Raw genomic sequence first — 26,324 nt, 5'->3', positions numbered from 1 at the left:
CTTACCTCCTCTTTCTCTACCTGTTTATTCAAACACCAAGGGACTGTTTTGGCTAGGAGGGCAGATATCATTTTGATCATACACACTTAGAGAAAGGGTAAGTAATTCATTACCAGAGACACAGCACTTAGGAATAAGGGTGACAGTTTCTTGATGCTATGAAGGGTCTGATGCAGATCATAAATCTTAACTGAATCTTAAAGCTGAAACAGGAAAGAAAATACCATACAAAACAATCTGTGGCAGAGTCCGTGTAGATATCATTGGTAATCTGAAATTAAGCATTTAGCCTTATCTTTCTTAAGTTCCATAAACAAGAAAGTGTCTTAAAGACTGTGTGTGTTAGCATAAGAATGTATTAACTAGAAAAGATAGACCTCAGATTTAATTGTCCCAGTTTTTCTGTGGAAGGGCACCAGTAATTGGAGTAGCATCCATGGTAGAAGAGGATGGAAGATGAAGACAGAAGCCTTTCCAAAGGGCTGGGCCTGCAGGAGTTCTGCTGTGAACAAGAGCTGCAAGAGAAAGCTAGGACAAACCCAGAGAGTACAGGCAAATAGTGCACCTGAGGCCACCGGTTACAGTCCTGAGGTAAAAGCAAACCCTTATGTTGTGCTTCATGATGACGTCTGGGGCCCAATGGTGATGCTGCTGTTTGTCACACGGATCCCATACCATCCTGCCCAGAACTGGGTGTCGTGGCCTCCGTGCTGAAACCAGATGTGACGAACTCCTGCTGGGTAATTCTGGAAGGTGTGAGAAATCTGGAAAGAAAAGAGAATTCCTCTTAAATTTGCCTAAATAAACCAGCGCTCACCTAGAAGCTCAGAAAAAAATACCCTGTGTGAGTCCTAGAATGAGCTCTTTCTGAGCCCAGATACCTTTCTTTGACAGTGAACCATACCCCCTATTTTTTTTTTTTTGGGGGGGGGGGTGGGTGGGTGAGGGGGGTAGTGGAAAGAAACTTTTCTCACTCAGCCTTTTCCTCAAAATCCTGAGTTAAATTTAAGTTAATGAAATTGAAGTTTAATCCTATCATTAAGCTTGATTCTTAAGTGCATGTGTAACATCTAACGCAGAATGTACAGCAAATCAAACCAGTTAAACTCCTGTAACAATTTAAGAAAAGTTAAGTCTGCAGTACTTGGTTATCCATGCCGTAGTTTTAAAACAGTTTTTTGATCCAGAAAACCCCTAAAATCTGTTCTTGTTACTTAATTACTTTTTATTACATAAAACCAAGAAACAATTAAAAAGACTGCACTAAAACAACACAAAAGCCCACAGGATACTCTCTAGAAAATGCTGGGCACCTAAAAATAGCACCTGTTTCATTCAGAACACTGCTGCTTCTTCAGCATCATCAATAGCAAGGACTGACTCACCTTCTCTCTAGAATAGAGGAGGCTGAAGAGCAGAGAAAGTCCACTGGCACTTCTGGCCAAGCAAGACTTGCAACACACGTGTCACAACACTGCTGTAAAGCTCCTGCCTCCAGGGCTGCTGCTCACCTCTCTCCACTTGGCATCACTCCACTGCTCAATGACCACTGGCTCGGGGTGGAACTCCTCCAGGGCGATGTAATCTTGCGAGAGCAGCCTCACTGTGAGCTCGTAGCGGCACCCGCAGTCAAACCTGGCAGCGTACCTGGAGAGGCAGGAGGAATCAAGGAGCAGGGCTGTAGGTACAGCATTCAGTTTTCTTTATTTTTCAAAAGCAGTCTCCAAGGGGTTCCCTGGCTGCAGAAGAAAAGGAATGTCGTCCCCATAGCTATAGAGAAGTTCTAGAACTTAGAGCTGTCCTACCCTTTACAGGACTGGCACCTTGTAGTCCACTGAGTGAGTTTAGATTTAGCTTATTTACTCAAGAACTACAACTCCCAAAGAATAAAGAACTGATTTTATAGCATGAAAAGCTCCAGAAGCCTAGCTTGCCTCTAGGCCAATGCCAGAAATTGTAATTTTCAGTGCTTCCACTCACCAGTCCTTGACTGTAATTTCAGGCCGTTTCTCATCCATCAGCTGATTCCAATAGCCTTCTTTCTTCAGGGTAATGAGTTGAGACTTGAGGCATGGCCTGGAACAGACACAGAAATACAATTCCACAGAACACATCTCTTCCCTCTTGCTGTCCCTTCCCTGACAGCTGTAATACCCACCCAGATCCTGAAGGCCCATGAAGCTGACCTGGCTAAACCCTGCCTTATCTATAGCCAGAACATGACAAGAAAATACACTGAGTTAGCTTCACCCCAAGATAAAAAGAATAGTTACCTACAGGCTGGATTAAGAGGGGTCCATGTACTTAAGTATTGGTAACAGGAAACTAGTGCCTAGTGCTTGTAAAAGCCTTTGATCCTCCTCTGGTGACAGCTTTTATTACAAGTCGTTAGTGTGACACACCTACCACTCCTGGAGGTTAGAGAGTTTTGACCTTGTCATGTAAATGCAGTTGATTAGGTTTGCCTGATCCTTAACCTCTTCCTACCACCTTGGAGAGAGGAGAAGCAGGGATCCCATTGGATTATCCTAACTATAAAAATTACAGGAAGTTCCTGGTAGGCAGAGAAATTTAGCCTACCTGCCGTGATCAATTCTCTCAGCAATACCCATCTCTTTAGATTAACTGGCACAAAGGGTTAATGAAGCTCCTTCCTTTTCCCACAGGTGATCTAAGGTTCAGTAACCTGTCGCCAGCCTTTTAACCATGGTGCCTTTCCAAACAGATGGGAGGAAGCAGGTTTTCCAGTTCCAGGTTACTGGAATCCAGTTCTTACCCATATGAAGTGACAAAGTATTTGTGTACTGTCGGGTCTGGCATATTATTTCCATGAGCTCCAGGCAGATCCTCAATTTTCCACTGATCTCCTTCATTAGCATCAAGTGTCCAGTGCTGGAAGATCTCTAAAAACACATGTGTCCAAGGTGAGGGTTAGGACCTCACTTCAGCTAGCAGCAGGATCTCTGCTTTCGTTAGAATCAGCAATAGGAGAATTCTAGGAAGTTTTCAGATCCACTGTATTTTTCCTACAGCTGTAAGTGACTCCTGTCATTATGCTGCCATTACCTTTAATGTGGCTGTCAGCATCTAGGACAGTAGCTAGCAGATTTCTGACCTCATCAGAAAATCATCAGCAGCAATAAAGCAGGATTACTGTAGTCATTATTAGTCAAGTCTTTGGCAACAAAAGTTCTCCAGCTGCCCAAATGTTTAATCCCAATACCTGATCGTTTCACTACCACATTGTACTTACAGCGCGAATTAATTGCCACTGCCTGCCGTACTGGGGCCTTACAACACCAGTTTTTTTCTGGCTAAAACCACAAGTATTAGTAAATACATACCTATCTCCCTAGAGCAGTTTTATTGCAGGAGTTGAGCTGTGAATCTGTCCTAGCAGAGCTACAGCCAAGCTGGACAGTCCCACAGCACCAGCAGCACTTTAGGCATGCAGGACACTGACTCATTCTTACTGCTCGGAAACTCTTAGTCCTTCATTAGATAATGAAACAAACCTTCAGCACATGGGTTTTTGATTAAGTTTCTCTTCAAGTGGCAGAGCATATAGAAGGTCCTCCAGTCAGAGACGCTTCTGTCCAAGCTCTGACGGTAAAACCCGTCGCGCTGACACTTGCGCTTCCACAGCGTGTTCAGGTCCACCACGTACCGCCACTGCGTGCACACCAGCCGGCAGGAGCGGAGCAGGTCCCGGGCGGGCAGCAGCGACAGCAGCTCTACCAGCACATCCTCGGGGAGATCGCCGATTGTCGTCATGGCAGACCGCGGGCCCCCGGAGGGCGATGGGAAATCCCTGGTACGACGGGCCGAGCTGCCGGAAGAAAAGGCAATTTCCCCTCGTTACGGACAGAACCGCGGACAGCCCGCCCGGCCCCAGGCCCGCTCCCCCCGTGCCCGACCCCAGCCCCGGCCCCGGGCTCACCTGGCTCCTCCCATCTACGCTTCCCGGACACGGATGTGAGGGACCGCGGCCCTTCCGTGAGGCGGCGCAGCGGGGGCGGGGCCGCGGCCCCTCATGGGGCGGGGCGGCGGCTGCGGGGGCGGGACCGAGACCCTCATGGGGCGGGGGCGAGACTCGCATGGGGCTGGGGCAGCGGGGGCGAGACCCGCATGGGGCTGGGGCAGCGGGGGCGGGACCGAGACCCCTCATGGGGCGGGGGCGGCGGGACCGAGACCCCTCATGGGGCTGGGGCAGCGGGGGCGAGACCGAGACCCTCATGGTGCTGGGGCGGCGGGACCGAGACCCCTCATGGGGCTGGGGCGGCGGGACCGAGATCCGCATGGGGCTGGGGCAGCGGGGGCGGGACCGAGACCCCTCATGGGGCGGGGGCAGCGGAGGCGGGGCCGAGACCCCTCATGGGGCGGGGGCAGCGGAGGCGGGGCCGAGACCCCTCATGGGGCGGGGGCAGCGGAGGCGGGGCCGAGACCCCTCATGGGGCGGGGCGGGGGCACCGGAGGCGGGGCCGCGGTCCTCCCTCACAAGGGCTCGGGTCGCTCCCCTCCGACACGCCGACCCTGATCGGGGCAGCCCGGCTAACCTTCGCAGCAGCGGCCTAGGTAAGAGCGCTCGGTGCCTCCCCTGAGCCCCTGCGGGTTTTCCGGGGAGAGAGGAGGGACACGCATGTGCCCCGAGCACATCAAAGGATGGGCGCTGCCCGGGAGCGTGTTCGTGATGCAAAGCGGTTCGCGGCTTGGATGCTTAACTGGGGTGGGAAAGGTAAGGTACCTCTGCTCTTCTCCCGAGTGCGGGAGGAAGCCTGGCTGACAGTGCTCCATCAGCAGGCAGGGAGCAGGAGCGGCTCCTGAAATTCCTGTGATGAAACCAGCATGATCCCTCCCGCCTGCTTTTTAAAAATTGCATTTTAGCCTTCGGGACTGTGGTTGAGTGTTGGAAGTGTAAGGAGAATGGGAAATCAGTAATGCTGTCTCCATAAAAACTGGGGAATTTTAAATTACAGTTTGCCTCTGCTCGGTGCAGTGCAGATAGAGGACACATCTGAACGTCTAGATTTAGGATACTGTTACGGCATCCCTATTTCTTTCCTTCCGTGCCAGGTTTGGCACCGTTGTATTTTGTTAAGTTGCATGCCAGGGTATTTCACCTCTGTTCTTAGTCCTCTCCCAGGCTTAATGAGTCATTCCTGAGAAGTTTGGCTGCATCCATGCGGTTTGCTGCAATCTCAGCAGCTTCCCAGCACCAGGACTCAGCTGACACAAAAGCAGTGTCACAGTGCATCCCTCACGGATGACATGGGCTCTGAATCTGCACACTCATCTTTCCAGAGTCCTGCAGCACCTGAACCTAGAACTCAGGGCAGCAGAGAGCTCTTTGGAGTTCAGAATTAGCACATGATGTTAGAGCAAACACTTCTGAGTTAATTTCTCCAGTTATGAGGGCATAGACAATAGACATCAGCTGAGTTATTTTGAGTTTTGCTCTAACCTTTACTTTTTACAGGCTCCTGACTAAGGCGATTAAGTGCCAGCACTCTGAGGGAAAGCCTGTCAGATACAGAGTGAACCACTGCAAAGGTGGCTGCCAAGATGCTTAATGCTGATATTTGAGTACTGCTTTGCAGCATTTGTTATCAGGGATGTTCCTAAAGGCAGTGCAGACACCCATGTGCCTCCCTCTGCAGAGGAAATCGTTACTAAGAAAATGATTTTTGCAGCAGCAGAGATTCTGGAAGGACTGATTCCAGCCTGGAAAATGATCAAACTGCCCACAATTGCAGTTGTCAAATACATACATTTTGTAGGCAGATTTAATTCAGGGCTTTTACTTAGAATATAAAAATAATAATCTGCATCAGGACATTAGCTTAATAAGGAACAGGAGACCTTGAGGCTAGGAAGAAAAATCGTGCCTTCAGATAACATATTTCTTTGCCCTTTTTTTCTACTGCATCAGGGGCTGACATTGCTGAGGGTGGGAAACCCTCACCACTCCTTTCCACCCTCTCTCTCAGCTCGGCCCAGCCTGCCCCAGGGATGGAGTCCCTCCCCGACGCAGTCCTGATCCGAATCCTGGCTTCCATACCTGCAGTGGAGCTGGTGCTGGTGTGCCGCCTGGTCTGCTGCCAGTGGAAGAACCTGGTTGATGGAGCTGCACTTTGGATCCTGAAGTGTCAGCAGGAAGGCCTCACCAGAGAAGAGTCAGATGCAGAGAACTGGCAAAACTTCTACTTCCTGAGTAAGAAAAGGAAGAATCTCATCAAGAACCCATGTGGTGAAGGTGAGAGACATCACAACCAGCTTCAAGGTGTCAGAGAGATGACCAGTCACTGAGAATTGTGTATCTTTGATCTTTGAAAATAGATCTTAGTTGCTGTCAGGTTGCAGAATTTTCTCCCTGCCCAAGAGTCAAATCATTCAATCCATGCAGCCAAATAATTTAATGAGCACGAAGGCCTTTGATAATCTGCCTTTGCAAAGGGCTTTACATGACATTAACTTTATATAACCTCTGCAGGGATCTAAATCATGTTGGAGACACAAAGGTGTCCTTTGCAGAAACACAGTAATGGCCGTGGCATTTGTTTCTGTATTGCTTCTTGCTGAGCCATGAGATGAAAGCTTTTCCCAGCTCAGGGCCGAGTCTGCCCTCAGGTCACCAAGGCCTTCAGGCTTTTTTCCTTGGAGCAGCTCAGGCTGGTTGCGTTTTTACCCTCCTCACCACAGCCCATGTTAGAGACTGGGCACACACCCCATGTGCCGTTATTCTGACTCTGTGCACTTCACTTGCCAGAGCTACAAGCTGCTTAGCAATAATCAGCAGTAACCAAGCCTCACAACCTAAGCAGCAACAATTTCACACATCATAGACCAAAGCAGTATCCACACAGCTTCCCCATTTTGTTTACAGATGACCTTCTGCAAAGTTTTCCAACATCCAGATTTCCCTCTAGAAAACCCCGATGTTTAAGGTCTTACTGCTTCAGAAAATACCACTAAGTGCTTTAGAAAACTTAGAAATAAAGCAATCAGCATCTGTCCCCAGAGTCTTTGTGTGCTGTGACACTGAAAATGCTGACACACTGTTCAGAATACCTAAATTCTTTCCCTGAAGTACTTTCTTAAACCCACACATACACAGCCACTCTGCTGGGGAATGTTAAAATTTGGTGTGATTAGGCCCAGTCATACTAAAGGTTTTTTGCCTGACCTCTACTCAACAAACATATAGTCTACATAGAAAATCAGTTCTGTGTCTAGTATCAAACTTTCACAAGTCAGTGGAAGGTTCCAGTGGGAGATGGTCGAGTTCCCCACACCCACAGGACTCATCCAAGTCTCTTTTCTGCCATTTGCAGAAGACTTGGAGCACTGGGGAGAGGTAGAGAATGGAGGTGATGGCTGGAAAATTGAAGAGCTCCCGGGGGACTTTGGAAAAGAATTTCCTAGTGAAGAAGTCCATAAATACTTTGTTACATCTTATGAGTAAGGCTGCTTTCTTCTGTTATTCAGGAAATGGGGCTTTTTTTGGTTCCCCTAGTCCCAGGAGAGACTGTGATACCAATTAACTTCTGTTTCAGGTGGTGTCGAAAGGCTCAGGTCATTGACCTTAGGGCTGAGGGCTACTGGGAAGAGCTGATGGATACAACCCAGCCTAAAATCATGGTAAGAGACTGGTAAGTATTAAGACAGGCTCTGAGGACAGACAGGCAGAGGGTTAAGAAAAGGAGGAGCAGGGAGGGCACAGACCTCCTATAAACTGGGCCTTAAAACCTCAGCTGCCAGGATCCTGGGTGTGGCACAGGGCTCACAGGCAGCTCCCACAGGCTTTAAACAGTTGGAGCACGTGCACTCCAAAGCCCAGGTTCCTGTGGTGAATGAGGGGAGGTGATGGGCTGGGCTAAGAACCATTGCAGATTTCCATCTCAAACCAAGGCTGCAGTAACTTGGTGAGCATGGGGGAGCCTCTGCAGAGCTCTTCCAGGTAATGCCAACAGCTTGGATCTCCTTGCAGGTACGCAGGACGCAGTGATGCTGGCTGCCTCTATGAGCTGTGTGTGAAGCTGCTCTCTGAGAATGAGGATGTGCTGGCTGAATACAAAAGTGAGACTGTCACCATCCCACAGGACAATGATGGCAGCTGGGCTGAGGTGAGTTGCTGCTATGGGCTCAGCAGGGGACACCCAACCTACATGAATCAGGAATATTTTTAAGGATTCTCCAAGGGGAGGAGAAGGCTCTGTCATGTGTTCTCTGGTGCCATGACCTTGTGATTGAAAAAGGAAAAGGGAGGCTGCTTTGCAGGACACTTGGAAACTTGCTGAGTCACCACTAGCAGGTGTAAATTGAAGATGTCCAACTGGGAGTGATTAAGTGGCCTTGGAACAATGGGATCAAAGCTTCTCCCACTGTAATAAATGTCCCCACTGTTACCCAGCCTGGTAGCTCTGACTGGGGGCAGTGTGGCTGAAGGCTCTGTGCACTGAACAACAGCAGGTTTGTGGTGGTTTGACACTTATTGACACTTACTCTTTTGTCTCTTGTCCCGAAGATCTCCCACACCTTTTCCAGCTATGGGCCTGGGGTCCGTTTTGTCCGCTTTGAGCACGGTGGCCAGGACACGCTGTTCTGGAAGGGCTGGTACGGTGTGCGTGTCACCAACAGCACTGTGACAGTGGAGCCGTAGCTGTGCTTAACCAGGATCTGCATGCTGGAGCTCACTTCCCTCAGGGCATCCCCATGCCTTTGGATGGTTTCTGCAGGGTGCTGCTTCTGGCCATAAAGCCTTTCTGCATAGGAACGTGCGTGCAAGATGCCAGGAGCCACCACCCATCCCTCCTCAAGAGGACTATGCAAAGAATGTGAATGGATTTGTGAATGCACCAAAGACTCAGCCTCAGCTCTTGCACTGATGTTCTCCATCAGATCACCTAAAAGTCCTGCAGCCCTCCTCTCTTTAATCTCTAGCACCCAGCCTGAGTCAGATATCTCTCCTGCCTGCTTCCCAGACTTGGGCATTCCTTAACTTGAAGGGATACTTTAAGCATATTTTCTGGAAGTTAGAGTGGGCAGAAAAGAATAAAAAAACCCCACAGCCCCTGTGTCTCAAAACAGCAGGGAAGCCCAGGGCCCTGTCCCCAACTGTTTCCATGACCTGTTGTGAGAACCTTTGCTTTTCCCGTTTATAAATGGGTAACATTGTTTACCTCAGAGGGGGCTCTAGCTTGGCTGTCAATGCTATTAGTTTAATTTTTAGTGCTAACTAAAAATTACACTGTTCCCAGCATCCATTTATCAAGGAAAGTGTTGGGAAGGGAAACCTGTCTGGTGTCCAGTCCTGGGCTTCATTTGGCTCCCTCAGATAGATGGCGTCTGAGAGTAATTGCTGGGGGTGAGAAAGAGGTGACAACAACTTAGGGAAATGGGTTAAAAAAAAAATTAGGGATAGAGTCCAGGAGCAAATGAAAACAAACTCATTTACCTCTTCCTGGCCTCTGCATGCTTCATGAAACAAGCATCCAGTGTGAGTCTGCTCCAGGAGCCAGAAAGCTGTTGGCCTCTCTCCACCTCTACTGACTGTGTCTGCAAGAAGTACGTATCTGCCTCTGCCATGTGCCCGCTGACAAGACGACACTTCAGTCTCCCACTTGTGCTTCTTGATAACAGCCAGGGCTGTGAGCCCATCCTGAACAGAGCGCTGAGCTTTCCTGAACCAAGACTGTCCCTGCTAGTTATTCCACCCAGAAGAGCATCCCCTAACAGAGCTGGTGTTGCCTAGAGAAAGTATTTATATTTTTGTGTCCATCTGTCTGTCTTCCCTCCCCTGGGCTGCCATTTAAGTGCCCCCTTACACATGCAGTGACTGTTAGTGCCTGCAGCCAAAGGAAAGAGCTTCCCACCTGGACACTGTGCATGCTGCTTCCTCAGCCTTCCTGCACAGCTGCACCCGGGTGCCACACACACGCCAGAGTCCAGGCAAACATAATAAAGTGACACAACTGTGTGTGGATTTTTTTCTTGCGTATGGGGTATTTGTCCCCTGTGCTGAAATACTCTGACATGTGGAGCATGTCAGCCAGCTCTCTCCAAAAGCAGGAGTCACTGCACCGTGTGTAATACCATGGGTGTCCCTGGAAGAGGTACCTGCTCTGTTCCCCAGCACCCTGGACCCATGGGAAGCACTTCATGTGCAATGGGTCTGCAGCGTAACAGCAAGCGAAGGTGCATTTCAAGCAGTGGGAATTAATTCAATTTACAGAGAAGGTACAGGAAGGCTTCTACAGAGTCCAGCCCTGCTGCACGCCCTCCAGGTCATTTCTCACTAGCTCTACTGTGAGTTCAACCTCAGTTCTGACCCAGGAGGCACCAGAATCAGTTCAGAATTTAATTGTTTCCCTTCGCTTACCCCTGCACACGCTGTCATGCAGTGCTGCTTTACCCACCCTTATTCTTTAGTGCAGCTGTTAGTTAATATTCAGCACTGCCAGCTCCCTGCCCCTCAGAAGAAACCATCCCTCCATTTGTCCCTAGGCAATCAGTATAGTAAGGGGATCAATAGTTCACACCTCAATGCAATTGTTAAACTCATCCTCCCCTAAGTCACCATCTTACAGTCAGGATAAACCTCAGGATTAAGCCCTCAGATATTGTGGCCCTTGTCCATAGGAGGCAGGAGCGTGGTCCCCGCGTTGGGTTTCTCTGAACGCTCTCAGCCTCCCCAGCGGCTCTGCAGTTGCCTCGGGCCTTTTCTCCCGGCACTCCCTCTTTATGTTAGCACCCCTCATGTTCACACTGGCTGTCAGGGGCAGCCTGCAAATCTTGTGCTGACCTTGCCACTCCCCTCCAAGAGGTGTTTTCCCAGACACTCTGTGCCTGCAGCCTCACTACAGAGAATATCCACCTCTGCTTCACAGAGCTGCTCACAAAAGCTACTGCTGACCTCAGGGGAGCAATTACTCACATTTAGCCATGTCACTACAAGATTCCCAAAGCAAGTGAGTGTCTGGGTACATGGGGGAAAAAAAAAATAGTCTTGCTCACATTATAAATATTTTGTTTCAAATACCTTTTGAATTTTGATCAAACACTAAGTCCAAACACACTGCACCATGCACGTACACCCAATTCCAAGGCAATGTCAATTCACCCATCAGAGACAAACGGAGTGCAGGGGGGTGATGGTTTCTCACACCTTACAGGCTTCATGGAAATTGAGATGATGCAATTTCATAGGATTACAGAAACTGAGTGTAACTGGCAAAAGGCCTTATATGTATTAAATCTCCCAGCTTCTGCAGGGCTCTGTCACCCACCACTTCAACGTGATTTCCTTCTGCTTTTTGCTGTGCCAACACCAGCAGGCAGCTGTGACACTGCACAGTAGCTTCTGGGAACAGTAGTGACCAATGCAGACGTGTGCTATCCAGACGGAAAGAGGTCTGTGACTTATACCAGACATTTGCATCCCCCAAACTTGGAGTATTTAGAAATCTGAACATTAAAACACAAAACTTGAGTCTTGCTGAAACATTCATGATGAAGAAGGGAAAAAAAAAAAAAAAAAAAAAAGACCAAAAAGCCAAAACCACATAAAAGGGTCCCCTCCCAGTCTTGGTCACGGCAACAAGAGCTGCAGAAAGGGTTTGTGTTCCTTTGGGCATCATGCCCACAAGGCACCCCAGCAGTGCTGAGCTACACTGAACACTGAAGTGTTTCCCAAACACCCCCAGTGGAATGGAACAGGTGGATGATGGAGAGTTTAAGGCAGGAACCTTTTACCCTTTGCCAAGACACCACATGAACACCTCTTACCCTGGCTGCTTTAATATTCAGAGGCGCCAAGAGAAGCCCTAGTACAGCACAACAACCCTGTCCTGCTCCTACCAGCTGATGTCCTGGGTAGCTGATTAGACTTGGTGTCTGCAGTTGTACAAGATATCACTGTCATTTTCTACAAGGCCCACCACAGTTAATCTTGGATATAAATGTCATTATAGTTAAAAGGGGTTTGTTGGCTTGTTTTGTTTTGGTGGTTTGTTGTTTTTTTTTTTTTGGGGGGGGGTGGCTTTTTGGTGTTTTGGTTTTTGGTTGGTTGGTTGATTTTTTTGCATATTAAATTCCACAGCAAGTCTCTTGCAGAGGAACAGAACAGAGCAATATGGGGTCCTGGCAAGGAAGCACTATCATACATCTCCTGTCAAGTCTAATTGAATTTTTCTATATGAAGCATCTATTATTACCCACTTGGGGGGTTTTGGACAGATTGAGGGGTTTTCTCCCCCACTAAGCAATTCAAGACTGGGGATAGGACTGTTGGGGGAAAAAAATAAAAGTAATCTATCTGACAATTCCCTGTTGCTTGCAGCCCAGCTGTTCTAGGCAGTTGTAAAAGAGAGGGTAGTTTGGAAACAAGATTCCTTCTAAATCAGTTTACAAAGGCTGGGAATGGAACTTCCTGAAGAACAGGATGGCAAAGCATCAATAACTGCAGCAGAGAAATTCACCCGAAAGCTGTAGCAGAGATTGACAGATTATTCTGAGTTGGAAGGGACCCAAAATGATCACTGAGTCCAACTCTGAAGTAAATGGCCCATACAGGGGTTGGACCCACCACCTTGGTGTTATGTGTTATTAGCACCATGCTCTCTAACCAAATGAGATAATTTCAGGGTCAGCAGGGTCACAGGTAGTGGGATGAAAAACCAGGGACCTACCCACGCCTGTCGAGAGCAGAAACCCTCCCAAGAATGGGAAAGCACTGGACTAGTGAAGAAACTCCCTGAGACACACATCTCCCTTTGCAGCCACTCCCATACCTCCTTCACTGCTGTCCCACATCATACAGGCACCTTAGGGGACAAAGAAATTCACATGTCAGCAGCCCTGGCACTGAGCTAACCTGATCCCTGCTTCTCCTTCATGCAGTTAGTTCCTTCTGATGTCCTCAGAGCAACCTCAGTCTCCTTAACTAGTAGGGAAATAAGGACTTAAAGATGCTTTCCTACTCGGGAGAAACTTTGGAATTACAGAGAGAACAGCTACAGCTGGAAAGTCTCACAGAACCTAGCAAGCGCAAGGATTGCTCGGAGAGCCGAGCTCCCTACACAGCAAAGGTGGAAAGCAAAGGTTCACCGACAACCAGAACAACATTCTCGTGGTCGAGACTGACACTTGAGGAGCGATGTCACAGGTACAGAGAAGGCAGGCACAGCCAGACACGCGCAGCTGGAGGCTGTCACCCCCCTGCAGCCCGGTCCCTGGGCGGTGACAGCAGAGGGCACTCGGGCTGCAGGCAGGAGCCGCTGGGGTTCCGGCTCTCTCCGTGCCAAGCGAGCGCAAGAGATGTAATTGTACCGGTCTGGATGCTGCGGTTTGGGTCTGCTTCTGAGCCCTGCACCTTGGCTTTTTTCCGGTTGCAGCTTAGGCTCGAGTGTGTTTTCTCCTCATGCTCCTGCGGTGCCTGCAGGCAGGGTTTGCGGTGCAGCCTTTGCTAATCCCTGCCAGCCGGGACCTCTCCGCATTTCGGAAGGATTGCTGCCTCTTGGGCAGCAGACACAGCACACCTCTCTTGGATGCAGGCAGCCTTTTAAACTGCAACGAGTAACCAGAACAGTGAAAGCTGTCTGAACATTGACCAAGGCCTTTCAAATTAAAGTGGAAGCAGCACAATTTGCTCAATGCTGTCCTAGAGCATTGAGGTATCGCTGAAATCGGTAACACGCCTTCCCTCGCAGAGCATTTTCTAACCTTAATGCGGCTCACAAGACTCAGAAGAGTCTCACCCTGAGCAGCAGGGCTGTCTGTGCCTCCTGTGCACCATGCCCAGGCACTCCCAGTCCCTCTGCCCACCTGCTCCGTGTGCAGATCCCTGCAGCCCTCCCCAGCCAGGCGGGGGTCCCCGATGCATCACACGTGCCCTTGGCTGACCTCCCTCGCAGGCATCCAGAGTAACTCATCTGGAGCTGGTATGTGTGCAGACCCATTAACCACAGCACAATCAGTGCTCCCAGAGAGGCTGCAATAAAGCCATAAAGCTATGAGAGTGCTCGTTGGGCTGATGGATCGTGGGGAAACACATCTCACTGCAGCAGGGACAGGGGCTGGGCACTGACAGGGAGGGGAGCGAGCTTTGGCAGCCACATGCCTCCCACAGAGCACACTGCAGATGTTCAGAAGCCCTGAAATGCAGCAGGATATTGTTATAAATACATGTTATACTGTTGGCTCTTCACAAGTATTAAGTCGTTATACGCAGAATGTTGAAATGGCTTTGCTGTATGGATACAGTTTTTGTTTCTGCTCTTAGCAAAAATTAAGCATAGTGGTAATAGTTGATGCAGTATGCTTAAACTGTCTGCTCATCTGGATAACATCCAGTGAAGGACCCTGCTGCTGACAGGCCAACTATCAAACATCCACCATCTGTGAAAAGCACAGACCAAGGCCCAAACTGGAAGTGATAAGAAGAATGGATTAAAACCACAGCCAAGAGACACAAATGCTCTAAAAAGGCAGGCCCAAGGAGTGGTCATGTAAAACAGTTCCTGGAATACAGAAATTACTTTGTGGAAAAATACGAATATGCATAACTGTCTATAAATATGCAACAGGCTGATGTAATATGAAAAGTGTTTAAAGGATCCCTCCAAAGATGACAGGTGTGCTCTTGGCCGTTAACCTTTTGCTTTATTTCTGTCTCCTATTGTCTCTTCATTAATTTTTTTATATTTTACCAAGAATGTAAGCCTCATTTTTCACAGATATATGTAACCAAGTTTCCCTGAGCACAAAGCTTCTTCTCCAAAGAGCAGAGGGTAGAGAAAGGATCAGAGCTCTGCTACTTGCAATCCTTGCAGAAGGTGCTGAAGTCAAACAGTGCAATTTCTACCTCACTACACATAGTGCAGCTCCTCTCGTTAATATTGACACATGAAGCACTGCAAAATGAAGCAGATAAAATCCTGATCCAGATATGAGTAACGACTTTGCATTTTACTTGAAAATTAAACTTAATCTTGTGTTGACTGTGCTGTACAAGGCAAAATAATGAAACAGATTAAGATGAGATCTTGTTCACTCTTGCTGAACAAAAGCTAATTAATTGTCAGCAGGATTATTGTGAAGTCTTTCTTCTCTCAGACAAATACAATCAGATGGAGTCTGTGTGCTGGTGGCTGGCTTATTGGTAACTCTGCCTGGACAGCTAAAAACACTGCAAAGGCTCCGTTACCCACACAGACACTCTCCTTTGCTTTTCCCCAGTCTCTCCTGCCAACTTGCACGCAGGAGAGAGATGCTTTGGAACCAGCACACTTCCAGCCACACAACCCAATCCTGCCTGCTCCCAGTCCCCTTCTCCCATCCAACTCAGATCCCTCCCACCTGTACACGACTCCTGACACAGAAGCATTCAGCCTTTTTTCAAAGCTCTTTGGCTAGAAAAGCTTTATCCTTGCAAATCCTTTGTTACTGCCCTCCATCATGCTGAGACCTTTCTTCTCTCATCCAGACAAAGTCCCTGTTGCAGTCTTTCTGCTCTTTGCCTGGCCCATAGCAGAGCCATCTTCTACCTGTCTGCCAAGGAAGTAATTCCTGCCTCTTCTCATCTGTCCTTCTTCCAATATAAACCAGAAATCTGTTAGAAAAGGCAAGGACTGTGGGAAAAGTTTCTAATGTCACTTCTCGCCCAGAAAAATGAGGGAAGACTCAGCGCAAAGACTGACAATGAGGCCTGATGAAAGACTTCAGCAGTGCAAGGAATATCACCTGGGAGTCATTCATGCACTGCTGGGTACATTCACCACCGCATGGGAGCCCCGAGACAGCACTGCAGTGTGAGACACAAGGAAAGTGCAACAGATTTTGTGGCACTGAAGGGCGGTGGAACATCACAAAAATAGTTGGCATGCAAAAGCAAATCCTAGTTTCAGCTGAGAAGCTTCAGGGTAGGAGTAAGACCAGCATACCTGGAAAAAGGAGAACGCCTGTGCTGAAGTCACTGCCCACTCCCATGGCAGGGTGAAGCTAAAACACACCCTACTCTGCCAACTCATGATAATCCCCTTTTTCTGACAGTACCAGGAGCACCACACAGCTCCTAGGGAAGGAGTCTGCAACAGCTAGAAATAAAAGGCATCGAGAGAATTTGTGAACAATTTACTTGGGGAAAATGCATCTCACTTTCACATGAGCTTAAAAAAAAAAGCAAAATCCCGCCAAAGCCTGCAGCACCAGCATTGACAGACAAAAATGACTTAACAGGAAAAAAAAACCACGGGCAGGAAAAGCGATTTTCTTTGCCTGCATTGCCAGGGGAATTAAATCTTGTTTTTTTCCCCATCAGCACCAAGTGGAATAATCCAATATATTAAAGTTAATGTGCTTCTTGTATTTATTGCTGTGTATTTGACCTAACAGAATTTTATTCCTACATCAAGAATAAAACCATTCCGGAAGGCAAACTGCAAAGCTCTAGATCAATTACTACCGTCTCCAACAGCTGAAAAGTGAGTTATTTCTTGTAAGAGAGAAAAAAAACCCCATAAAAAACAAAACAAACAAAAAAACCTCCTTTTCCCTGTGCAGCAAGTTCTGCACTGCAGACCTGGTGAAGTTCAACAATATTGAGTTTGGTTCCTAGGCAACTTTTTAACATCTCGGGCAGCATCCTCAATCCCCCGTGTGAGATGCTCGTGTCCCCCCGTCCTCAGTCAGCCACTCGTGTTGGGCTGGGCAGAGCAGAGGGCACAGCTCCAGCCCACGCTTCCCTCTGTGCCTCCAGGGACCACACGGGCTCCAAGGCACCCAGCAGAGGCAGACGGATGGTGACAAATCTTTCTGGTTAGCAAACAACCCCACAAGGTCATGGAACGCAGTGCTCGGGTGTGAGAGGGCTGGGCAGAAGTGGACAGAGGAAGGGGGGTGACTCACTGATCCAAAATCACGGAATAAATGTGAAAACGCTCCTTGGGTCCTGTCTCGGGCCAAGCCTGCAGGGTGCCACCCAGCCTGGGAAGGGTCTGGACCAGCACACACAAGCTGAGCGCTCTTTCTCACTGTTGAAGCTCTGACACTTTGTTTGGGGGGGGGGTTAACTGGCACACCCAGGTTTGGGGATCCCCAGAGGCAACCTGAGCTCTCAGTGACACCTCAGGGGGCTGTTTGCTGGAATATCTGAGCTAGGACCCTTCAAATCAGCCTTTCACAGAGGGCAGGGAACACTAATCCTTCCCGAGGCACTCCCATGGCGTTGGCTACACCGCCTGGGGAAGGGCGTGCTGAAGATGTGGCACATTTGAGGAAGCACAGGATTCCTCTAGATTTTAATGGTAGCAGCATTTATGAGGAAAACCAGATAAAACAAAGGAAAATATACTGATTTGTTGGCATTGATTGCTTCAGCTCAAAGAAATGAGAAGCTGCAGTAGTTATGATTCGACACATTCATTACAGAAAAGGAGATGCTGCTCACAGACAATCGTGAAGGTCAGCGCTTATTTTCTCAACAGAGAGTTTGGGATTCAATATGGATGGAAAAGGGTGAGGAAAGGGGCTCTGATACAGGCACGTAAGCCTAAAAACCAAGATCATATTTATTAAATAAAGAAAAAGCAAGAGATGCATTAACCTTAAAAAAAACCCCCAAACACGCAGGGCTTGCAACACCTGTGTTTGTACCGACTGCTAGGGCTGGGAAAAGAGAGAGAAAAGAGCAAAACTCCAGTGAAAAACAAACCCAGCGTTCCTCCTGGAACGTGCAGAAATGCAAGTGAATGTCAAAAAATTTGATGGTACTGCTTCAATACCTTGGTACTTTGGGGATGGGAAACCTCAAAAGAGACCTAGACCCAGGCTGAGCTACTGAGCTTCTTCCCAGCACGGTCACCAGAGCTTTTGTGCACCCCACTGCAGTCTTCTCATCCCATGTTCACAGCCAGAGAGGGAACCAGGTGATAGACATCAAGGGCAGCTTCAATGCAAGAGCAGACACCATCAGTCCCGAGTTGATTGACCTGCAGTGCACTGAGGCATTTATTTGCCACCTGGAAATCTTTTAACCACAGCTCTGAAGACTGTTTAATGACAGGGATGTTTCTTTACACCGCCTTTCTTAGGAATTCATTCTAGAAGCTTCATTATAAAGAATAAACAACAAAGGTACAGGAGAAAGGACTCCTGGCCTGGATCAGGAACGGTGTGGCCAGCAGGAGCAGGGAGCTCATTGCTCCCCTGTGCTCGGCACTGCTGAGGCTGAACCTCGAGAGCTCCAGCTCTGGCCCCTCAGTTTAGGGGGGACATTGGGATGTTTGAACACGTCCAGAGAAGGGCAGCAAGGCTGGTGAGGGGTCTGGGACACAAATCCTGTGAGGAGCAGCTGAGGGAGCTGGGGATGTTTATCCTGGAGAAGAGGAGGCTCAGGAGAGACCTCATCACTCTCACGACTCCCTGACAGGAGGGTGCAGCCGGGTCGGGCTCTGCTCCCAGACAAGCAGCAACAGGACAGGAGGACACAGCCTTCAGCTGCAGGTTTAGGTTGGACATTAAGAAGAAATTCTTCACAGAAAGAGTGATTGGGAATCGGAATGAGCTGCCCAGGGAGGTGCTGGAGTCACCGTCCCTGGAGGTGTTTAAGGAGAGATTAGATGAGCACTCAGTGCCATGGTCACGGTGACAAGGAGGTGTTAGGGCATAGGTTGGACGTGATCATCTCAAAGGTCTTTTCCAACAGAGTTGGTTCTGTCATTCTGTGTGAAATTATTCCCTGTAGTCCCTTTCATTCCCGCAGCCCAGAACACTTCATGCTTCCCAACAAGCATAAATAAGGTAATTAAATGACATTGCTCCTTTAAAGTAAGAGAAGGATAAGAGATCTCCCCAGACCCCCATAAAACACATTCACCTCCAGATGGAATTAGGAGCTGGGAGTACAACAGGTTATGCAGACACATTTTGCATCCTAAGACTCCTCTAAGTTTTGACTCAGTCAGGACTTTCTCCAATTATGGTATTTGAAATGAAGTTTCCACCATAAATACGATGAACAAAGTTTGTAATACGACTGCAGGAATTAGAACTCTTTGTTATTTTGATGACAGGTAGGAAGAGACTTTCTAAGTCCTGGGATTTGGATTCACCACAGCTCACAGACGTCAGTAGAGCTGCTATTCTCATCCTGGTTTCATAATCCCACTTCACTGCATGTCCCTATAGGTTAGCTCACCCCCCCAAAAAAGTTAAAAATCAAAGCAGAGCTGGACATTTTAATATTCACCACTATCAAAGCTGTTCATGAGCTTTTCTACACCAAGCTAGTTGCACAGGAGCATACCTCATAGGGGATGAGTGCAGAGGTTGCTCCTGCTCCTCCTGGCCCCCTTGTCCACTCCCAGGATGTCTCAGCACACACCTGCACAGCCCAGCAGGCTGGAAGGGGCTGGGGCTCTCAGGCAGGCAGCACCTGCCCTCCCCTCATCACCCCCCTCCCCTTTCTTCTGGAACAACAAATTTGGCTCATTTGCCCCAGATCAGGGGCACAGGACAGGCAGCAGGCAAAGGGATGTGCTGGAGCCCAGCCCCTGTGCCATGGAAAGCATCAGCCTTTCAACACAAATGATCAACTGTGCAAAGCGGCTTCCACAGGGAAGGGGAAAATGAATTCCTCCCTGATTCCCCTCCTGAGCTCAGCTTATCCCTGAAGCATGAGATTAAATTACCCTTATCATTATGGTAGCTTGCCTTGCTAGAAATGTTATTAGCAGTGATGAAATTATCCAGCCCTGTTTTACACAGGAAAGAGATGCAGGAGGCTCCTCCTGACAGCTACAAGGGGTGGGTGCTGCTCAGCAGAAAGGGAAAAGCTCTTCTCCCAGTGCCATAACAGCCCCTCCAAAGGAAGGAGCAGGGCCTTGGCCTCAATTTATGCAACACACTTCTGTCACTAAAGTCACCAGCTGAGGACCACAAGCAAATGATGGTCAAGATTTTAATGGCCAAGAGAATCACACTCTCAGAGAGCTGTGACATCCAGACCTTTCATATAAACCCAGGTAGTGACATTGCAATTCCTGATCCCATTCCCTTTCCGAGCTCTGGCCCAGGCAGGATGTTCCCACATTGTATTGTTGAATTTGTAACACCCCAGGGTCACAAGTGAGAGTTGACCTGAAGTTGTGCTGGGCAGAGCTCCAGCTGTTTCACCTGGGTACGGAGGTAACGGGAGAAATTTCTGACCTAAGGGACACTGTGAGCTCTGCCACAGAGGACTGGAAACACACACACGTGTCGAGAAAATCCAGGCAGGGTTTCATTCATGGCAGTAAGGACGTGATCTGGAGGATGCAGCCCTGTAGCTGTGTCTGGGGTTATCACTGTGCCACAGGCCAGTGCAATTCCCAGCACAGGCTTTGGAGAGCAGCTGGGACACTGCTCCCCATCCTCTGCTGCTCTCTGCCTCCTCCTGGGAGAGACCTGGAGGCAGGGCACAGCTCTCCCCAGCATCAGCAGCTCCCAGGGCCCACAAGGACGTGCAAACCGAGCTCAGGGTATCAGCAACCAGCACATCCAGTAACTAATGGGGAAAGCAAGGCAGAGACAGCAGGGAGACGATTTTGAACCCAATCAGCAATTCCCATCATGTTCTTTATGGCCTTGTTGAGTTTGTTTTTAAGCAGAGCTGGAATCAGCTTTGCTTTGCTTGGAAAAGGCAAGCAATAAACAGTGAGGGGATTTGGGGTGCCCTGGGGAAGTGGGAAAAATTGATGTTTAAAGGGATAGAAAGGGCAAGAGTGTGGAGAAAAGGAGAGCAGGTGGGCAGGCATGCACACAGGTCAGCCACAGAACACACAGGCTGCTGGTTGTAAATACGTTTTATGTTATTGGCTTTTTGTAAATACTAAGATAAATGCTATATGTATAATGTTGGAATAACTTTGCTCTATGAATACAGTTTTTATTTCTACTATTAGCAAAACTTAAAAATAGTAGTGAGATAGCTGATATACGGTTATGCTTATAATTGAACTGACTACAGAGTTAAGATAACACCCAGTAAAGGCATAATGAAGACCCTACTGCTGACACGTTAATTATCAGCACCTACCATCTGTAGAAAGTACAGACCAAACTGGAGGTGATAATAAAGAAAGACCAAAACCGCAGCCAAAAAACACACATACTCTAAAAAGGCAGACCCAAGGAGAGGCCCTGCAAAACAGTTCCTGAAATATATAAACTAGTTTGTGGGCAAGTATAAATATACATAAGGGTCTATGAATATGCAACAGGCTAATGTAATGAAAAAAAATATTTAAGAAGTGTCTCCAAAGAGTAGTGTACTCTTAGCTAAATTCCAAACACCCAGCTGTTTTAACCCTTCGCTTTACCTCTAGCTCCTATTATCTTTTTATTAAACCTTTTAAATTTCACCAAAAAAATTCGACCTCGTTTTCCACAGTGCTCGAGTCCAGCTGAGTGCCCTGGGCAGCACGGAGCTGTGACTGCACGTGCACACATGTGGGCACACAAAACGGTACCTGAGAGCGACAGCACCCTGGGGTGGGGGAGTTCAGCATCCTCTCAGCCCCTGGCTTCCCCCTGCACACCCAGCAGTCCCTGAAGGGGATTCTCCTTTCCCTTTGAGCAAGTTTTAAATTCACCGCTGTTCTTAAGGAAACACTTAAAGAACAAAGCAGAACTGATAGCTAAATTAAACCTGCTGAGAGCGCTTGTTTAATTGAAAATGCCATCTGTAATTTAAATGTCAGGGCTGGCATGGTTATTAAAACCCTCCTTGATTACTGCACATTTCACAGTTTCAAAACAGACAAGAAAAAGCTGCAAGTGGGTCACGTAACACCGAACAGCCAAGCAACAAATGAGCCTCCCTGACACACAGCGGCTCGTCCCCCATGGCAAGGCTGGCTCCTGCCTCTGCCCAGCGCCAAGCTGCTGGGAGATCATCTGCCAGCTGCAGCAGGTCATGTTTCCTCTCGGAGGAAGAGCAGGAGAGCCAGACAGAACAGGCAGTTCAACTCTTGCAGGCGCAGCAGGCAGCTGCTCTTGGAGCGCTGGGCAGAGCAGAGGCCCCCTCCAGAGGTCCAGCTGGAGGGGCTGAGGATGCAGCTCTGTGCCCCTGCCCTGCTCTGGTGCTGCCTGCTCCCCTTTCCTTCCCTCAGCACCACCACTGGCACTCACAGGGCACTGCCCAGCTGTCCCCAGGCACTTACCCGGGGTTTTCCTGCTTCTCTGTGCTGCGCTCTCTGCCCTTCACCCAGCTCTTCCCAAGGCAAGGGGGGAAGCAGCTGATCGGTGTGGTGGGAGGAAAAGGAGCAAACTCATGCTGAGCTCAAGGTCAGGGAAATCACTGCCTCACCCTGATCCCAGGCAGCTGTGATGCAGGGGAGGGAAGAAAACAAATCAGCAGCTGCTGAGGTAGCAGCACCAAGGGCAGGCTGGCCATCCATCATCCCAAGTCTGCAGTTTGTAAACCACAGGGCCTCACTAAATTACAGGAGGAGGCAGAGGAGCGTGCAGGTCACCATGAGCACAGGCTGGAAGCCTTCTCCTTCCTGCTCTCCTGGGGCAGAAAAGCTGCCAACATCCCCCAGGGCTTGCTGCCAGGGAGGAAATCCCAGCAGAGCTGGATTTACAGACACCCAAACCCATCACCAGCCTTGGGTACAACAGCACACCCGAGTCCACGGGTCAGGCTGGGCTGTCCTTGTGCCAGCAGGGCACCTGTGTGCCCCCTTTTCTGGGTGGGCGCTGTATGCAGTGGCAAGGCTGGTTAAATTAATCAGTGCTGCAGTGGGGGCACGGGGAGCCATTAATTAGTCATTAATGGTCACTGTGGGAGCTGGAGGAGACTTCAATGAGTACCTGGCCACAGGAGCTATAGCCAGGTGCCTCTTTCCATCTCCTCTACTCTCTCACTTTGCCACTAGGTTTGGTCAGTGCTTGAGGTTAGGGCATGAAATCCATCCCTGCTTTGACATCAGGAGCAGGAAGAGAGCAGGGATCTGGTGAACAGTGCATGGTTCTGTGCCCCAGGCCTGATTCTTTGCTGTGGTGACACAGAAAACAGGAAAGAATCACAGCTGATGAGATTTTGCACACAACTCCCCCCTCCCCAAACCTTGACATTCCCGGTTGTCTTCATTTACACGTTCCCTTCACAATGCAAAGAATGCAAAAGGAAATAATTGAGATATTACAAAATGTATCAAGAGACGAGCTAGGGCAAAGGGTAATTAATATTGCCCCTCAGCTACCTCTGTGAAGTCTGCTGTAATTGGATGGTAAAGCACTCTGCTTTATGTAAGGAAAAAAGGGAACACAAAGAGACTCACAGAGGGCTCATCCCACTTTAAAAATTACAGCAATCAAAGCCATAATGAGCTGTAACACTTAATGAAACTTTTCAACAATATCTTTAGGCTGTAACATTAGAAATGGTGGCTTTTAAAAGAAAAAGGACGCTATAGGAGAAAGATCACTGGGGAAGGATCTGCTGGCTGCCAGTGCCAAGGAGCTCATCTCATCCATCATCTAATGCCAGTTCCCAGTGAGAGTCTTGGCGGCCTCCCAGGAGCACAGGGTGGGAAGGGGTTGGACCCTCCACAGGTGTTTTGCACCCCAGTCTCACCAAAACAGGCACAGGGCCCTTGGAAAGGCCCCACCTGAACAGCTGGAAATCCTCCACCTGGCAGTGCCCCAGCTTTAGGATTTATTATTAATAAATATTACTAATTAATATTTGTTTAGTATCCCAAATACACAGCCCCACATCTGCTTACAATGCGAGCAATCAAGGTTTAGAAAGGCATTTAAAAGTAATTCTCTGTGTCAGAGCCTTGTAGGAGAAACACAGCACCATCAAGCTGGCTTAAAACAGAGACCCAAGAGACAGGTCTGCTGTTTAGGAGAAAAAGTATGCCAGCAAGAAAGGAGGTGCCTCATCTCACGCTGATTTCTGTTCTGACCAGCAGTCCCACGCTCAGCTGTGTCACCAGAGTTTTTTATTTTTAAGCCTTTGGGACTATGGCTCATGACAACTGGTAACAGGCAGCACTTACCCTATTGCTGAGGATTTGATGAGAGGATTCACACAAGCTCAGTCCAGACTAGAACATGCTTTTCCTAAGGAATGCTCAGCTTTTTATCTGCATCATCTCTAGGTTTGAATTAAATTATGTCGTGGCACAGAGGTAACTCAGCATCACAAAGGCACAGGATTCACCTGCAAATATCTGGGCTCAGGGTACAGTGTTCCCCCCACTGACAAGGACCAACTGCTGTCTTCTGGCACACAGCAATGAATCTGTGGGAAAAGAGACATGAGAGAAAAATGTTTTGCCCCTTATCTATTTCTTGACTCATTCCTCCCTTTGTTCTAGGTAAAAAAGTATTTTCCTTTTGGCTAGGCAGACTTTGGACCGTGGTAGCCATAAAAATTCAGATTTCTTTCTGCATCAGCTATTCCACGCAACATTAAATTAAGATAGCTGTTAATGCTCCAAAATAATTGTCTTCTCCTTTCTAAGGAGTTAAGTAGTGTCGTGCAATGAAAGTAGAATAGATTCTATTAATTAGGAGCGGGATAAGAGTCTGCAGGTTTTCCTAACTTGAGATGAGAAAGGCTCACTTGCAGCTGTAATGCTGAGGTTTTCCCTCCCCTGGCACACAGTAACCTGGAGGAAATGTGTTCTTCTGCCTCACAGGAGAAGGGCTTGAGAGGCAAGCTTGACTCTGAGTGTGCTTGAGTGCCCTGGCATCAGCCCAACGAGGCACTTACAGCCCTGATTAGCTGCAATCACAGGTATGTCCTACAGACATGCCCTGGGGGTACTTTAAGATTCACTGCTATGTATTTGTGAGTAGAAAAATGCTAAACTAAATACTCAAAACCGGAATAAAGGCTGGTTCTGCACAAGGAAAATATTGCAGTCCAAGGAAGGAAAACAGAGGTGGTTGCCTAAGGTTACCCATGGGTCAGCACCACTCTGTGTGACACACAAATCAAAATGATTGAAAGACTTGGGCTGGAACAGCCCTTAAAGACCACCTAATTCCAACCTCCCTGCCATGGCCAGGGACACCAACCACGAGATCAGGTTGCTCAGGGCCCCATTCAACCTGGTCATGAACATTTCCAGGGATGGGGCAACCACAGCTTCTCTGGGCAACCTGTGCCAGGGCCTTCACCATGCTCTGAATGAAGAACTTCTTCCTAACATCTCATCTAAATCTCTCCTATTTTAGTTTAAAACCATTCCTCTGTGTCCTATCACTATCAGCTCATGTATAAAGCCACTCTCCCTCCTTTTCCATAAGCCTTTTTCATGTTCTGGAAGGCTGCAATGACATTTCCCCAGAGCCATCTCCTCAGCCTGCTCCCAATCACCCACCAGACCCAACACCTGCCTTAGGAGAGAGGTCACTCATCCACTGTCACCTCCCACAGCAGAGCTCAGAAATGCTCACATGGAGGGAGAAAGGAAAGTCTGACTGGCCAGAGGAAGAGCCACAAACCCCAACCCTCAGTGCCAGCTCCCCCCTTTACAGCAATCACTACAAACTCTCCTCCAGAGCCTCAGCCCTCTCAAGAACTGCCTCCCCCAAAGACAGAAACCACACAGAACCCCTGGGCACACACCAGACACCAGGAGACTGCAGGGAGGTCTAAAATGTTGGCAAGAACACACTTCTCAGAGCCCAGCAAGACCCCACAATTCCACAGCCAACATTCCCCGTGTGCCTCACAGACGTGGCTTTCCACCAGAGAAACCAAGGCACAGAGCAGCAGCAGTTTCCCCCCAGTCACACAGTATGGGACCTGTGGTGCTCAGATGAGTAAAACTACTCTGGATTCACATCTCTTCCTTCAAGCCCACCAGGCTGCAGCTACCATGCACCAGATTTCATTCGTCCTCTCACCCTGCCACCACCAAATCACCCTCCTGCTCTCACCCTGCCACCACCAAACCACCCTCCTGCTCTCACCCTGCCACCACCAAACCACCCTCCTGCTCTCACCCTGCCACCACCAAATCACCCTCCTGCTCTCACCCTGCCTGGTCAGCTCCTGAACACACCTGCCCTTACCTGCCCTGCCTCAAACACCACCTCAGACACAGAAGACTGGCTTCAGGTATTCCTGTCCCTCCTCAGAGCACTGGGACAACTTCTACCAGCCCAGCATCCTCAGAAAGCCTTTACTACGTGTTCCGTAGAAAAGCAGAAGTGCAAAACTGGTTAAGTCTTACTAGAGCAGAAAAGGGACTAGATAGTAAGAAATTTCAGATTCAATTATGCTAAACACCATTTCTTGTATCAATAACTGATTTTTTTGTTTG

At 48.6% G+C, this 26,324-nt stretch overlaps 2 protein-coding genes across 5 annotated transcripts; one reads left to right on the top strand and one right to left on the bottom strand.

Moving 5' to 3' along the window:
• Positions 1–86: 86 nt before the first annotated feature.
• On the bottom strand, positions 87–22,321 carry LOC120762187 (F-box only protein 6-like). 3 transcript variants are annotated; one of them, XM_040084300.2, is made up of 7 exons: positions 22,197–22,321; positions 6,059–6,207; positions 3,516–3,829; positions 2,777–2,903; positions 1,981–2,076; positions 1,512–1,647; positions 87–764 (listed from the first exon to the last, which is right to left on the bottom strand). In XM_040084300.2, exons 3-7 carry the CDS (start codon positions 3,772–3,774, stop codon positions 618–620), a joined length of 765 nt encoding a protein of 254 aa, XP_039940234.1. In that variant the 5' UTR covers positions 3,775–3,829; positions 6,059–6,207; positions 22,197–22,321; the 3' UTR covers positions 87–617. The 3 variants fall into 3 exon arrangements, with proteins under 3 accessions (XP_039940234.1, XP_039940235.1, XP_039940233.1); XM_040084301.2 differs by lacking the exon at positions 22,197–22,321 and adding an exon at positions 8,503–8,640; XM_040084299.2 differs by lacking the exons at positions 6,059–6,207; positions 22,197–22,321 and adding an exon at positions 3,941–4,025.
• On the top strand, positions 4,449–10,819 carry LOC120762188 (F-box only protein 2-like). 2 transcript variants are annotated; one of them, XM_040084302.1, is made up of 6 exons: positions 4,449–4,575; positions 5,930–6,253; positions 7,332–7,458; positions 7,554–7,649; positions 7,988–8,123; positions 8,525–10,819. In XM_040084302.1, the coding sequence occupies exons 2-6, from the start codon at positions 6,010–6,012 to the stop codon at positions 8,657–8,659; spliced, it is 738 nt and encodes a 245-aa protein (XP_039940236.1). In that variant the 5' UTR covers positions 4,449–4,575; positions 5,930–6,009; the 3' UTR covers positions 8,660–10,819. The 2 variants fall into 2 exon arrangements, with proteins under 2 accessions (XP_039940236.1, XP_039940237.1); XM_040084303.2 differs by having other exon boundaries at positions 4,466–4,575; positions 5,988–6,253.
• Positions 22,322–26,324: the final 4,003 nt, after the last annotated feature.

This window comes from Hirundo rustica, chromosome 22, assembly GCF_015227805.2.
Source record: "Hirundo rustica isolate bHirRus1 chromosome 22, bHirRus1.pri.v3, whole genome shotgun sequence".
Taxonomy (NCBI): Eukaryota; Metazoa; Chordata; class Aves; order Passeriformes; family Hirundinidae; genus Hirundo; species Hirundo rustica.
This window is presented reverse-complemented; position numbering and strand designations above follow the sequence as displayed.

What these genes read in the sequence shown, in the direction of transcription:
- LOC120762187 (XM_040084299.2), bottom strand. An exon ending in GAAATTACAGTCAAGGACTG is followed by an intron (nt 1,648 to 1,980) that starts GTGAGTGGAAGC and finishes CTGCCTCTCCAG; the next exon opens with GTACGCTGCCAGGTTTGACT. An exon ending in GTGATGCCAAGTGGAGAGAG is followed by an intron (nt 765 to 1,511) that starts GTGAGCAGCAGC and finishes TTTTCTTTCCAG; the next exon opens with ATTTCTCACACCTTCCAGAA.
- LOC120762188 (XM_040084302.1), top strand. Translation starts at nt 6,010, where the DNA reads ATGGAGTCCCTCCCCGACGCAGTCCTGATCCGAATCCTGGCTTCCATA. An exon ending in CAAGAACCCATGTGGTGAAG is followed by an intron (nt 6,254 to 7,331) that starts GTGAGAGACATC and finishes TGCCATTTGCAG; the next exon opens with AAGACTTGGAGCACTGGGGA. An exon ending in TACTTTGTTACATCTTATGA is followed by an intron (nt 7,459 to 7,553) that starts GTAAGGCTGCTT and finishes CTTCTGTTTCAG; the next exon opens with GTGGTGTCGAAAGGCTCAGG.